At 40.7% G+C, this 15,954-nt stretch overlaps 2 protein-coding genes across 6 annotated transcripts in view; one reads left to right on the plus strand and one right to left on the minus strand.

Moving 5' to 3' along the window:
* Positions 1 to 15,954, plus strand: part of DNASE2B (deoxyribonuclease 2 beta) — a 96,561-nt gene that overhangs the window by 59,514 nt on the left and 21,093 nt on the right. The gene's annotated exons all lie outside the window — the stretch shown is intronic.
* Positions 1 to 15,954, minus strand: part of LOC106973351 (uricase) — a 32,394-nt gene that overhangs the window by 10,272 nt on the left and 6,168 nt on the right. For both annotated transcript variants that reach the window (XM_053214331.1, XM_015070407.3), the window contains exons 2-4: positions 10,698 to 10,916; positions 7,603 to 7,719; positions 7,424 to 7,502 (exon numbers count right to left, since the gene is read on the minus strand). In XM_053214331.1, the coding sequence (XP_053070306.1) occupies positions 7,424 to 7,502; positions 7,603 to 7,719; positions 10,698 to 10,874 (373 nt within the window). In that variant the 5' untranslated portion in view covers positions 10,875 to 10,916. The remainder of the gene's footprint in view (positions 1 to 7,423; positions 7,503 to 7,602; positions 7,720 to 10,697; positions 10,917 to 15,954) is intronic.

Here is a 15,954-nt window from a genome sequence, read left to right on the forward strand (position 1 = left end):
ATCAGCATCCACATAAGCCAATAAGACTTTGGCTCCTCCAATGGTCTTAATCATAAAAGGATTTCTGGATGCATTGATGCACAGTGGTTGAGACCACAGCCTTGCAACTCAAGATTTCCTGAATTCGAATCTCAGTGTTCTCAGGGCCTCTCCTCCCCTATTTTATGAGCACTATTCCCCTCAGAACATTACTTAACCCCTCTTTACCTTGAGTTTCTCATCTTGCAAACAGAGATGATCACCAATTTGATAGATGTCGGAGATAACGTCCATGAAGGACTTAGGAAAATGGCTGCCCCACAGAAAATCCTTTATAAAAGTTATGACCATGAGGTTGTGATAATTGACTTTTTCATATCAACTTTAACTACCCGTGAATATTTCTCATGTTTCACAAAGGCTCATTGGGTTCTGCAAACCACTTCTGACCTGCCGTCTCTATCCACCTCCAGCTCTGGGATGAGATTTATTGACCTCTGGGGAGTGTCAGTTCTGCTAGGCAACTTTTTAAATGTCTATTTTCTTGCTAGCATCTGAAAATGAAGAAAGAAGTTGCATTTTTATTTTTTAACGTTTATTTATTTTTGAGACAGAGAGAGAGACAGAGCATGAATGGGGGAGGGTCAGAGAGACAGAGGGAGACACAGAATCCGAAACAGGCTCCAGGCTCTGAGCTGTCAGCACAGAGCCCGACGCGGGGCTCGAACTCACGGACCGCGAGATCATGACCCGAGCCGAAGTCGGCCGCTTAACCGACTGAGCCACCCAGGCGCCCCAGAAGTTGCACTTTTAAATGTGTGTTGGCCTCAGTTTCACATAGAATAAAATGTTTTATGCTCCCAACGACAATTAACTATGGCCACAGTTTGGGCAGAACACAAACCATCTACTCTGGTGCGCTCATTGTTCTATGAAGAACAACAACAACAAAAACCCTATTCTCTTTTAATATGATTTGCACCCCCCCCCTTGGCACACATTAGACACTCTGGATGAAATCGAAGAGCTTATTTTATCTTCCCTGTTGGCGGTGCCCCAGCTTTCTGAACACTGGTACGAACCTGAGCCTTTCAGAATCACGGACCCATCGACTAAAAAGTACAGTGGCTCACGCACTCCGAAAACAACTTCAGCTTAGACTGGCAGAATTATTTCAACCAAAAGGACTGTCCTTTTCTAGGTTATTTGTCACGAAACCACTTAATCAGCTTTTTTTTTTTTTTTTGCCTTTATGCCATGGTTATAGGGTAATGCAAAAGGAAGATTTTCACATTTTACTTTGCTAGAACATAATCTTTGCTAGCTTTTAGTGTCCTCCTACACACTTAACAGATTGTGGTTTATCTCTCAGAGAAGCATACATCCTACCCTTTAGCTCTCTAAGGGAAAGAAACTCACTGTGAATTAATAGAAAATAAGCCCAATTCCTTACCTACGCATCAGGTGTCACAAAGCACAAAGCTTTATTGAGCCAAGGAAAAAAAAAATCCTGTCATGAACAGGATAATTGCTTCCATGTTTAACACCTCCAAAAAGGACACAAATAGCTAAAAGGAGGATATTTTAAAACCATATTAAATCATTCTAGTAGAAAACCTCAAACTTGTAAAGTGCTAGAAAAAGTGAAAACTAAATATCATTTGCCTTTGGGAGTCCCTTTCACTCATGCGGGGAGAGTGAAAGGTCCCTCCATGCCATTCTGGAAGGGGAAAGATGGCATCAGCCCTGTGGGAGGAAGTTAACTGGGCTTTTGTACAGCAAGGTTGTGGTTGAGGTGAGTTTAAAGGACTTGTGTTTACCAAAAACTCTTCTTTTGGAGAAACTGAAGAGTGCTTCAGTTTGACACCACAAAGGGCACACACAGGACATCGAAAAGGTCCTGGGTCTCCCCCTTCTTCCATCTCGCGTTTTCCACCTGCCCAGCTTGACGCCTCTGAAATTACTGTCCTCCAGGACCTCAATTTCATCACTTTTTTTCCCCTTAAAACCACCTCCTATGCCCCCCTGGTCTCCATGTCAATAGATCTTTTTTTTTTTTTTTTACTACCAGAAGACAATATCTCTTAGTTGAGATGTGTTTTCCATCTACCATCTACTTGGCTCTGTTTTCGCTGAATTTTTTTTCTTTTTTTTAAATTTTTTTTTAAATATTTATTTTTGAGAGACACAGTGACAGAGTGAGAGCAGGGGAGGGGCAGAGAGAGAGGGAGACACAGAATCCAAAGCAGGCTCCAGGCTCTGGGCTATCAGCACAGAGCCCGACATGGGGCTTGAACTCACGAACTGTGAGATCATGACCTGAGCTGAAGCCGGACGCTTAACCGACTGAGCCACCCAGGTGCCCCAGATGAATTTCTATACTCAGTGGCAGATTGGGAGGAATTTGATTCTTAAAGAATTGTGGGTTATAATTCAAATAATGCAGAGGTTTGGGGGGACCATTTAGTCCAAATTAGTGACTCAACCATCCCAGTGATTTCAAGACTCAGCTATGCTTGTAGTTTAGGGAGACACACGGAAGAAAGAGCTTGGAAGAGCCAGTCTCCTTAGAACACCCAAACTAACAACTTGCATCACATGGACAGCCTAGCTCTTCTCTCAGAGTTTGGCAAGTCACAAACGTAACTACAGTCCTCATCCCTTTGCGTGAAAAAATTCGTCTCTCCCTTCCAGATTCTCCCATGGAACTAACAGACTTTGAAACAGGCAAAAGTACACTTAATGATGTAGCTTTCAAATATCCACTAAGAAAAGAGTATAATGGGAGTTTTACAGCAATTCTCAGGGTCTTTCTATAAATGTTTGTTCAATTGATAAGAAAGAATCCAGTCTGTCAGTTACATATCCTGCTGGGAAAAGTCCCTATTGGGAGCCGCATGGCTAAATGTGTGATTAAGTACATGTGTTAACAGGGCAGAATTCTCACCACCTAACTAGCCCCTCATCAAAAGCATTGCTTACAGGTTTGTAACAGTCTTTGCCATGCGAATTGGGGCGTGTGTGTGTGTAATGATTACTTTCTTCAGTTAAGCCTATGCAAGGGCACTTCTTATGGCAATGGCTGTACATTGACTTACCTCACAATATCTGCAGTGTTAGCTTTTGGATAAAAAGCAAATTAAGAATTAAATTTTGCTCTCCTAAGATCATAGATCTTTACTCTCCAAACAGGGACAGAGTGCAAATGTCATCTTTATATACACAACACTAGAATATACACACACTCATATACATGTACATACATATACGGCATACGCTTAAGGCAATAGATGCTTCTTCTGCTCCCTGATCCCTGCCATCCCCACATGATATCAGAGAGACTCTGGACTCTAGATGTGTCAAGCTGGAGCTTCTGGGAACACAGCCACAACAACTGCAGTATGCTGAGGCTTTGTGGCTCTCTGCAGAAAGAAAAAGCTTTGGTTTTACTATGGTGACTAGTTTTTCCATTCTGTAGCAAACAGGTGACTAGAATTCAGGCTGACGATAGCTCCTGGTAATTCCTGGAAAGAACAAGGTATGAAGAGTGGCTTGTATTCTTCTTATGATCAGCAGAGCCCTCTACTCTGCCACTCCACAGGGCCCTGCTAAAATATTCTTGTGGAAGTCACCAGTGATCCATTTACCAAAGCATAGCATAGCAAAGACTGCTTGCCATTTACTAAATCTATTTCTTCTTCCTCCTAGGTACCTGGCTAGACTACATTTCCCAGCTTCCATTGCAGTTGGGTGGGGCTGAGAGATTAGGTTCCTTCCCCGAGAAGTGTGGCGCTCTATTCTCAGGCCTGGTGTTATGCTGGAGGGGGTTTGTCTCCTCCTTTTGCTCCTCCAAGCTCTTTTCCTCTCCTGGTTGTCTGGTAAGGGGATCTATTCTCAAGGTGACCCAAAAAAAGTAAGGATAAAAATGTTAGGTTGCATCAACCTGGGTTCCTGAGTAACTTCTTGGAGCAGAACATTACCTCAACACAAGTGCACACAAACACACACACACACACACACACACACACACACACACACTGAACTGGACTTTTACAAAAAGCAGTGAACTTCTTATATGGAGCCACTGCACAGGATCCTGTGTGTTATGCATCCTGTTATCACAATAACGATCCCTGATTTCTTAATTTATTTTTTCTTTTGCCTCCACAACACCACTCTCTCCAATCTTCCTTCTATCTCTCTGACCTTTCTTCTAATTTTTTAAACTGACCAACCCATAAACTGAGGATTTCCCTTGGGACCTGTCGCTTTCCTCTTCTCGCTTCACATGTTTTTCTGGAATGGCTCTTTCTTGCCCACAGCTTACCTACCATCAGTCTGTTGATGGTCTGCAAATCTATTTCTATCTCTTATTCCCCCAAATCACCAGCTTCCCCCTGAACACTTTCTAATCATACGTGTTCTCCTTAGCCAACTCCCCCAAGCCCTCGACTTTCGGGCAACTTTCTTCTCTCCAAGCTCCACCCCTATCCAATCACTCAGACTCATTCAGTACCCTTCAGAAATGCCTCACATAATGCCCTCCTCCACCTCTGCAGTCATTCTCTCCATCTCTACTTCTCACTGCCTTAGATCTGACTCCATCATTTCTCCATCTCTGCAACAAGTTTCTAAATGTCTCTCTACTGCCTGTTTCTGCAGCCAGATCACCATAACCTTCACCAGAATTACTGAATAGTACACACACACACACACACACACACGCACACCTACCTTTCCTGGGTCTCTATTGCCATCTTTAATAATAACAATCGTATCTATCATTTAAGGAATGCTTCCTATGTGCCAGGTCCTGTGCTTAATTCTCTGGGAAATTAAGGTGGACACTGTTATCCTCATCTTACAAATGAAAACCACTGAAGAAGCATAAGTAACTCACAGTCACAAAGTTATTAAGTAATGGAGCTCAAATTCAAATACGGTATAGTCTGATCCCAATACGTATGGTTTACTGCCATGTAAAACTACTTCCAAATTATATTCATCTTGTTAGTATGGTACATGAGGCCCTTCAAAATCCAGCCCAAACCAACCTCTTCACATACATCTTGGCTCCTTACATTCTAAGAACTAGACCTTTGAACTTGCTACTGTTCCTCAAATGCTTTGCCCTTTCAACACTAAAATCACTTGTCCAGGATGGTGGTTGGCATAAGGCAGATATCCAAATTATGTTAGTTTCCCTCTTCCACTTCTTCATGGCTCCTACCTAGATACATTCTGTTTCTTCCACCTGTAATTTTCTTTCCTCTTCTGTGCCCAGCATATTCTGAATCATTTTTCAAAAGTCAACTGAAATATTTCCTCCTCCCCTGTCAAGCGTTCCAGACTCTTCCTAGGAAGACAATTTTTTGCACCTCTTTGCTTCCCTACCATAACTTTGATGCCCTCGTTGCAGCTTTTAGCCCTTATATTGCAATAAATCTTTTTATAAGTCTATCTCCTACTATTCATCTACTGCAAACTCACTAGGGCCAGGGAAAGTCTTACTCAACTCTGAATTTACAGCCCTAGGCTACATAAAAAGCCCTCAAAATCCAATTGTTGAATGAATAGTATTTCAACATGTTCTTATTCTTTAATTAGCTCTCCCAAAATAGAATTCTAGACCTTATCTAGAACTATTATTTTACAGACTTGAAAGTTGAAAGAGGAATATGCTATGCTAAATGTTGCGAAATCACTTAAAAATGGTTTAGAGCTAGGCTAATCAATATGGTAGCCACTAGCCACGTGTGGCTCTTAAGCACTTGGAATATGGCAAATGTGAATTGAGACGCCCTGTAAATATAAAATATGCACAGGATTTCAAACATTTAACTTTTTAAAAAAGAATGTGAAATATTACATTAGTGATTTATTTTTATTACATACTTAAGGTGTATTGTAACTATATCAGATTAAATAGAATATATTATTAAAAGTAATTTATTTTTTGCATTCCTAAAGTGACTACTAGAAAATTTTTAAATTACATACGTGGCTTGCATTACATTTCTGATGGACTATGCCAGCTTAGAGTTTATAATTTTACAAATATGATGTGATTTGAGAAGGAAAACACTGACCTGGGGAGTTAGGGAAACTTTCTTTCTCTTTCTCCCCCAAAGTCACATTCAAAAGGAAGGAAGGAAGGAAGGAAGGAATCAAAGAAAGAAAGAAAGAAAGAAAGAAAGATGAAAAGAAGGAAGGAAGGAAGGAAGGAAGGAAGGAAGGAAGGAAGGAAAAGTAAGTTTTATTTTAACTAACAGCTCCATCAGCAAGTTAATATATATGACTACACATTTGGGGGATTAAGAAATCATTATCTTTTCAACTTAATATAACAACTAGTTATTCAGTCTCCTTTATATGGCAAAAATTACATAACTGTTAATCAAACACCAAGACGTCCCTGGCTGTGCCTAGAATTTAATACAGATAGCAAAAAATATTAAATAACAGCTAATACACTAGAACTGTCTGAGGAAGCGCTTTATCCAATAGAATTCAGAATGAGAAGAGACTTCTATTTTATTAAGTTTATAATGTTTCTGATGTTTAAGAGATGCTACCTCAAATTCTTATTGAAGAGAGCTAGAGAAGAAAGAGGAGATACAGAAAAGAAAAGGAATGGAAGAGAAGAAGAAAAGAGAGGAGAAGAAAGAGAAGAATGATTGAAAAGGAAAAAAGTTCAGAGTCCACACTCTCCATTTATAATGATCATGAAAATTCATTTTTTATTAGGATGGAGACCTTTCTACCACATTTGGCTCCACAGTTCCTAGAGGTCCTCTGGCCAGTTATTGCCCCGCTCTGACAATCCTAACCAAACAGTGGAAGACAAGCTTTGGGAATTTTGATATTTGCTAAGTTCAATCCTCAGTACTAATAAGGTCCGTATTGTAATTATGTTCCGTGGTTAAGTTTTAAATTTCTTAGTGAACACAAAGAATTACAGAATTGTCATTGCTATTTAAATGAGGTTCGTTCTATAGTAATTATAATAATATCAGTGGTCTTATTATTATGAAAATAAAATGTCAAGGAAACGTGATTGTTATTTACTATTTCCTATAAAGGCAATGATAATTAGTAGCATGGTATAGTACAAAAAGTCTGGTCAGAACATCCAGAGATTTGGGGTTTTGTCAGCCCAGGCCTTTTTTTTCCCCTTACCTCAGAATCAGGTAATAAAAATGATCTACCTCACTCAACCCCTAGATTTCTCGCAAAATGTATTATTTCATTTTTATGTTTTTACGATAAAGGAGGAGATTGTTTTTAAATATACTCCAGAGTCACAGTGCTCATTCCCATCTCAGATTTAAATGCCTTCAAAATCCTCAACAGTTTTCCTCGATATTAATAAGCGGAGTTGTTTGGAAGAAAAAAATATTGAAATTGCTATTGTAGAATCAAAGCATGAAAAATACTTTCTTACCACTCCTCATCTGTTCCACCTCACAGAAGTGCGTTCCAGTGGGAGTGTGAATAAATGCATGGACATGCTTAACTCCATTCTGAAAATTAGGGACAAAAAATCGTTTCCAGTAAAATTTCAGCATATGTCATAAAGCCAATTTCTTTAATTAAACCGAGAGCACAAATAACTGAGCAAACCTTTTCAAGACGCTTCCAGGGGACTTCTTCCACGTAGACTTGAGCTCGGATGACATGGTCAAAAGAGGAAAGGAAATGCTCACAGATGCTCATTGCAAAAGTTTCTATGCTTTTGATCTGTAAAGTGAAATAAAATGCTAGTGATCAGAAATACCTGCCCCATTTAAAAATAATTTTTTAAATATCCACGGAGTTCTCTTTCCTGTTCAAATCCTTTTCAGAATCAGAGAATATACATTTTGGAAGAACCACGAGACATGAATTGGTCCTTATCCCAAATTTTCATAAGGTCTCCTAAATGTAGTTAATACAGCACCATTACCGGGGTGAGACTACCCTGTTTTTAAAAGAAACCTGTTTTGCAGGAAGAAATGTGTCAATCAATGGATGAGCACAAGAAAACTTAACATTTAGATTCTCCTTTCGGTGAGCTCAGTCATCACCCACGCCAACGACAATACTACGGTGGACTCCAAAACACTCTGGTGTCTCTATGAGGTTGCCAAATGGGCCTCCCAGTTTCCCAGGGGAAAACATTAACACAGGACCACTTCTGCTTCCTTGCTTTGCAAACAGACCTTCGATTGACTATCCCTCACTCCCACCCCCATGAAGCAGCTCCCTACTTCCACAGAAATTCTTCATAACAATCTCTAGACAATGTGTTATGGTCTTAGCAGAGTCTACAGATGATTTATGGCTTGCCTAAGGTGGACTATTTGTACAGGTTTCCCCAGGATAGTTCTGTTTTATGCCTGTTGTCCCAGAATAATTATTTAGCATCTTATTTCACTCTCAGAAGTGTCCTAGTTTGGAAAACAAAAATACTAACTCAAAAAGATATATGCACCCCCATGTTCATTGCAGCATTATTTGCAATAACCAAAATATGGAAACAACTTAAGTATCCTGTCAGTGGATAAATGCATAAAGAAAATGTAATATATATTGGTAATATACATAATGGTGTATATATTTATTTATATGGTGTGTGTGTGTATATATATATATAGTGTGCGTGTGTGTGTATATATATATAATGTATATTCATCTAAAAAGGAGTGAATCTTGACATTTGTGGTAACACAGATCATAGATGAACTTTGATGGGATTATGCTAAGAGAACTAAGTCAAGAAAAGACGAACACCATATGTTCTCACTTATATGTGGAATCTAAACAAAACAAAAACAAACAAACAAAATCAAGTTCATAGATACAGAGAACTGATTGGTGGTTGCCAGGAGAGAGGAGATAGGCAAAGTGGGTGAAGGGAGTCAAAACAAACTTCCAGTTATAAAATTAGTAATCATGGGGGTGTAATATACAAGAAATACAGTTAATAATACTGTATTATGTATTTGAAAGTAGCTAAGAGACAACTCTTAAAATTTCTGATGACAAGAAATAAAAATTTATTTCACCATATACACAAATATCAAACCATCATGTTGTGCACCTGAAATATAAAGTTGTATGCCAATTATATCTCAATTTAAAAAAAAACAAAAGAAAAAAAAGTGCCACCTTGTTTTAGATAAGAAATTATATGGTCACTCTATCTACAATGAATGAATTTGAATTGTCTTTAAGATCCAGGTCCATTCTTGGGCGCCTGGGTGGCTCAGTCGGTTAAGCGGCCGACTTCGGCTCAGGTCATGATCTCACGGTCTGTGAGTTCGAGCCCCGCGTCGGGCTCTGTGCTGACAGCTCAGAGCCTGGAGCCTGTTTCAGATTCTGTGTTTCCCTCTCTCTCTGACCCTCCCCCGTTCATGCTCTGTCTCTCTCTGTCTCAAAAATAAATAAACATTAAAAAAAAAAAATTAAAAAAAAAAAAAAAGATCCAGGTCCATTCCTTCACTTTTCTGCATCTTTCACATAGTACAGGAAATATGAGAATCTGTGTTACCTGGCCCTCTTTTGTAGTGCAGTACCGTAGCCTATTTTCAATTTATTTTTTTAAGAGAGCAATGCCTTTCTCTATAGCCATGTTTGTGCATGCTGGGCCACTCTGAATAGCATGAAAAAGGTTCGGGGTGGAGCTAGGCCTTGCAGAAATTATATTTCAATTAGTTGGTTCATTTCATGCATTCTGAGTGTGGATTTCATGCAAAAGCATGAGAAAAGAAACTTTCTAGTCTACATTTCTTGTCTTTTTAGACTTCTTTGCAAAAAGAAAAATCATCTTGAGTTTCCCAGAAATCTGCTGGAGGTCCGACACAGCTTCCCTCACACTTAAACTAGAAGTTGAAGTGCTAAAATATCAGATACTATCAGCTCCAAGACTCTCTTGAAGAATACGGCTACCAACATATATGGATACTAAGTGGTCATGCAGTTGAGAACATTAGGAAGCCATTAAAAATTGGACCAATAGATTTCAAAATATATCTTATACTCAAGATTTTCTTCTATAGTAACACCAGGAAGAGAAATGGTACTTTCTTCTATAAATGTACACCATTCTAAAAGAAAAAAAAAAATAGGTAACAGGAATCAAAGAAATGCATGACAAAAAATGTGTAAAAATTCTATTCTGAAATCCTCCCAGGGCTTTGATTTGCCAATGATCCTAATTAAGAGAGAACATGTAAATTTGTCAGATAGGATTCTCTTCCTAAAAGATGTAGTAAGTTGAGAACCAAAAAAAGCAAAGAAATGAGATTAAGAGGGGAAAAAAAGAAAAAAGCTTTTCTGTAAGGCTGAGAATTTTAGAATCCAAAAGAAAAAGAATTAGTGGCCTAAATGTAAAAATAGGGTTAGAAAGTAAAGGGAACTTGCAGTAAGCAAGTGATATACTCATGTTATAGTTTAGTGAATTCTGCATCAAGATAGGTAACAACATAGGGGTGCCTGGGTGGCTCAGTCGGTTAAGTGTCTGCCTTCGGCTCAGGTCATAATCTTGTTTGGTGAGTTCGAGCCCCACATTGGTCTCTGTGCAGACAGCTCAGAGTCTGGAGCCTGCTTCAGATTCCGTGCCTCCCTCTCTCTCTGTTCCGCCCCTACGCGCACTCTGTCTCTCTCTCTCTCAAAAATAAATAAACATTAAAAAAAAATTTTTTTAAAGACAGGCAGCATCTAAGAATGATACATACCCCTTTAAATTTTGCCAAGACGTGAACTGTGTTCTTGATGGTGTCTGTGGGGATGATGTCTGAATTATCTCCATGCAGATAATCTTTTTTGGAGCTCAGAGTAAGTTGCACTGAAGTTGCCACCTCTTTAATGCTGTGATATTTCCCATCTCGCTGAATATGGAGAACTTTTACCATATCCTTCCCATAGCCGGTTCGGACAAACTCCACCTCCTCATTCTGCAATGAAAACACTGTCATCGTTTTGAAGAAAGATACATGAAAACAAAAAGTCACCTGCAAGTTCTTCAAGCCTTGATTTAATCGTATAATTATAAAAGGTGAGAGTTAAGAGTATTCATGAAAGCAAGACCCTATCCTACCTTTGAAGAAAAATGGGAACTTTTATGGAGAAAAGAGAATTGCAAGAATCATATGAAAATATATCAAACTCACCTGAAGACAGACAGGTAGATGGCTTTCTTGATAATATTAAGTAATAATAATAATAGTAACAGTATCTCCTGTTTTACTCTGTTTTATTTAATAACTGCTAACTCAATCCTTGGAACAGCTCTGAGCTAATATTGTTCCCATTTCACAGAGGGAGAACCTGAGGTTCAGCGTGTAAGTGACTAGCTCTACTTCACACAGCAAGTAAAGGATAGAGCCAACAATTCATACTCAGATCCGTGGGCTCCAAAGTTTATTCTCCTAACCACTATGCAGACTGCCATTCTTCTACAAAAATGTGTGACTGTGTTAACTGAAAATAATTATATCCTGTTTTTTTTTTTTATACAGAGTGATATTCTGGAGAAAATGCCCTATGATCACTAAAAAAAAAAATTGAAAATTGCTTCCCCTTCTTGCTGCCGGGAAGAAGAGTAATTAGTGACAGGGTCCAGATTCCCTTCAGGAGTGCAGAGCCAGGCCATCTGGCTGCAGGAAAAGCTATGCTTTTAGCAAACAGACACTTAATAAAAGCCTGGTGATTGACTCATTAGTGCCCTTATTTGGAGCTGGCGCTCTCACGAGCAAATACATCCATCTCCACTGCTAGGATTCGTAAGATTTGTCCCTGGGCTTTACTGGTGTTTGAAAGAAGAGGCAAGCATCAAAATTGAACATTAAGATGATAATGCCAGAAAGTGACAAAAATAAAAGTAAATGAAAAACAACATGCAGTGAGAGTCTGGGGAGGGTCACAAAGAAGGAACCTCACCTGCTAATTGCACATAGGCTACCTAAAAATTTGTTTACATAAAGCATCACCAGATCCTCTGGGAGGAGTTGTAAAATACTAGCCAACATCAGAAATTATTGTTATGTTCTAAAGGAAAGTGGGAGATATGGGAGGTTGTCTTCAGTCTTGGGGACACAGCATTCCTGGTAGGGCATGCTCCTGATTTAAGGGACAACTCTTGGAAAGGCCCCTTAAAAGCCTCTGACCCAATTTTGGAGGGATTCATCTTCTAGGAAAGGATCAATGAGAAAACTCAAAGAGCAGACTTAGAGGATCTTAATAAGAACTATAACACTGATGGGGAAAGAGTCACTGCTTGTGGTTGCAGGGGCTTTGGAATCAGACCACGTTCAAACTCTATCTTGCCATCTACAGCTCTGTGGCTTGCAACAAATACTTTGTTGGCTCTGAGTCCTTAGTTTCCCCAGCTGTACAAATGGAGATAAGCACCCCTACTTGTAGGAGTTGCTGGTGAAAGGCCTGACTCAGTTCCTAGTACCTAGCTACAGTGAGGTCAACCCCAGCAAAAGTGGCCATGTCAGGCCTGGCTGTGGGCACAGCCCCAGCAGAGACAGTAGATGGGACTTTGAGTAAAGGCACCGGTTTTTAGAGTAGAGAGCACTGCTGGCAGCAGTCAGAGGAAGACTGTGACGTGTCTGTTGAGCCACAAGGAATTCCACCTGGGGGAGGAAGGCACTTGGCTGGCTGGGGGCCCCTGGATGGCATGAACGAGGATCCAGAACCAAAGGTCTCCGAGATTGTCCATCAGCCTCGGGATACACATGAATATTACTTCTCAGTCCTATCCACTGTCATTAAATACCTAAGCTATGGTAGCTCGGTCTGTGAAAGCAAGTGGTTCCTGCATGGCACATAGATTCAGGGGCACCTGGGTGGCTCTGTCGGTTGAGCACCTGAGTTTGGATCAGGTCATGATCTCACGGTTTGTGAGTTCGAGCCCTACATAGGGCTCACTGCTGTCAGTACAGAGCCAATTTGAATCCTCTCTTCCCTTCCCCTGCTGGCTCTCTCTCTCTCAAACACAAATAAGCATTTTTTTTTAAAGAAAGATTCAGTGACAGCCACCCTTCAGATCCCTAACTTTGCTCTCATCTTGCCACAACCTGTTTCAAACTCTGCTTCAGCTATCCTGAGCTGATTGTACTTGCCCAGGCTCGGCAGCCTTTCTCTGCCTGTAGGCTTTGAATATGCTATTCCTTCTTTCCTGAACACCCTTTCTCTTCCTTCTGCCCAATTACTGACCCCTTCTGTCACCTGCCTAACTTCTTCTAGTCATCCTTCAGGTCTCAGATGCCACTTGTCCTTGGGGAATCAGCCAGCCCGCCCTTCAAGGTCTGGTGCCCCTTCTGTATGCCCTGGCAATACTGTTATCACCTTATCACAGTCTTTATCATATTATATTGCAATTGCCTCATCATGTGTTTGATTTGTCCAAAAATGGGAAATTATGAAAGCAGGAACAATTCTCAGTTGTCACGGCAACCCCAGTGCTCAGCACAGTGCCTAGAACACAAATAGGTGCTTAATAAACGCGTTGCGAACGAATGAATGGTGCACCCCCACCTCCACCTCTTGCGTGGTGACACGGAATAGTTCAAGAAACACCCAAAAGATTTCAATACAGGAATTGCCACTTCAGCTCAAACCCCAATCAGGAAGTTCCTCTTCTGGGGAAAGCGGGGAAGGCGCCATCTGCTCTCTGGTCACCACGGCCTGGAGATCACAGGCACAGCCGACTGGAGAACAAAGGCCCAGGAAGGACCAAACTGAGTGTAGAGAGAGTCAGCCATGCGGCACAAAGTGCTCACCCTGCTTAACAAGACAGAGCACTCCGCACAGCGCAGCCCTCCCGGAGTTTCTGCACAAGGTACGCAGGAGAGGTCAGCACTCCTCAGCAAGCTCCTGACCGGAGCAGAGCTTGGGTCGTTACACTTGCTGGGTAGTAAGTCAGAAGAAAAAGGACATCACCATGAGGATGGAGCAGAAGAGAACAAGAACGGTGTGGGATGCCCGGAAGTCTCTTGGTAGGACCCGACAGAACAGATAACGGTCCAGACCAGAAATGAGGCTATCCCCCCAATAAGACTCCCCCCAGTTCTGTAGTCCAAGAAATCGGAAGTAGGTGCCAGAACTGTGTCCTGTATAAAGCACAGTATGGTGCAGAGATCCATGTGCATGATAGCTGCACAATGAGATACCATGAAAGGTCGCTCTCATCTGGAGGGTTGGCACGTGGCTGAGAGGGTAGGCTCTGGGCTCTGGAATGAGGCAGCACAGGTGTGAGTGAGTCTTTGTTCTGCCACCTATTAGCTCTGTACTTGGAGGTCAATGCCTCCATCTATAAAATGGGTATAAGAGTAGTGCCCACTCTCAGGATTGCTGTGAAGATAACATGAGGAAAAAGAAAAAGCACTCAGAAAAGTGCCTGACAAATAGTAAGTGTTTAATAAATGTTAGCCATCATTATCATTGATAAATAATAACTAGATGTCGAATTTTGCATCAAAGGGTCCTTCCAATCACTGTTGGAGAGAAATCCCCAGGTTACACACCAATCCAGAAAGACTGCTGCTAGTATAAGGCGTCCTTCTGACTTCATACTTCGGTTGTCCTTCTTTGGGCTCGTGTGGCTTCAGGAAACGAAGTCGCAAAAGGAAACTCAATTTCCCAGAGTAAAACTCTGGATAGAACATCAGAAGGAATACATCTTTACCAGGCTCTATAAAAGAAAACTCCCTTTTTCTTAGACATGTCTTAAAAGATAAGGGGATGGAAATCATTACTTATCTGCAAGTAAGACTGGAGAGAATTCTCAGAGATTTTAAATTAATCTTATTTTTCACTTCTGTAATGAGCTAGTGAGTGTTCTCTTATTTGCAGGCCATGGTGAAAGTGCTAGTGGTTATCGCTACAGGACGAGAGGTTCTTAGCCAGGAATCTGTTAACTTCTAGAAGGTGCTAGTGGTTATCGCTACAGGACGAGAGGTTCTTAGCCAGGAATCTGTTAACTTCTAGAAGGTCCAGTGGATAGGCTTGAGGTGGAAAATATTAAGGAAGATTTAAAAAAAAATTTTTTTGTAAGTTCAAATTTTATTTTTTTAAGTTTATTTTTATTATTTATTTTGTGAAAGTGAGTAGGGGACCGTCAGAGAGAGAGAGGGAGAGAGAACCCCAAGCAGGTTCCGCACTGTCAGCACCGAGCCCCATGCAAACCGTGAGATCATGACCTGTGCTAAAATCAACAGTCGAACACCTGACCGACTGGGCCACCCAAGTACCCCATGTAAATTTAAATTTTAAAATGACTAGCATTTTCTCTTAAGTCTTTGAAGAGCTTCGGTAAGCCTCGTGTCTTCCCTCCATAACGGAGAGAAATGTAGAAGTGGTACAGCTATTTAGGTCCTATCACACAGGCATAAAAATCAACTCCGTTGCAGCGTGTCCGGATGGAAGAACTGTGCAGGGAGACAAGCCTCTCTCTCTGTCTTTGGAATGTGCTGGAGAAGTTCTTCCAATTCTGTGCCCAGGTTTTTCCTTTGCCTGACGTTTTCTTGGGCATTCATGAACAAAAAGATTTCAGAGAAAGATGCTGCTGAACTAATGTGAGAAAAAGAAACACTCATCCGAACCATTTTAATATCGCTGTGGTGGATCTTAACAATACATAAGGATAAGAACAATAACGGTGAATCATAACCTTAGAAGCAGCTGGTATTTTTTTGGCTGCCTCGGATCTACTCAATGTCAGATGGAAAAATATTGATATCTAAGCAGAAAATGTCATGTTGCTTTAAGCTGCAGAATGGCTTATTTTTGCTAGCAAGGGGGTATGACTCTAAAAGGATTTGTCAAGCAGATGCTTCAGAAACAGTCTAACAAGTCATATGCATAATGATGGTAGAAAGAAGGTGACCTGTTACCTAATGAAGAATCCATTTACAGGTGCTTAGTTATTTTCATACTTCTGCCTATTACAAAGGAAGAGAAAGTCATCACTAAATGTCAGAGGCA

The sequence above is a fragment of the Acinonyx jubatus genome, chromosome C1, assembly GCF_027475565.1.
Source record: "Acinonyx jubatus isolate Ajub_Pintada_27869175 chromosome C1, VMU_Ajub_asm_v1.0, whole genome shotgun sequence".
In the NCBI taxonomy this organism is placed as follows: Eukaryota; Metazoa; Chordata; class Mammalia; order Carnivora; family Felidae; genus Acinonyx; species Acinonyx jubatus.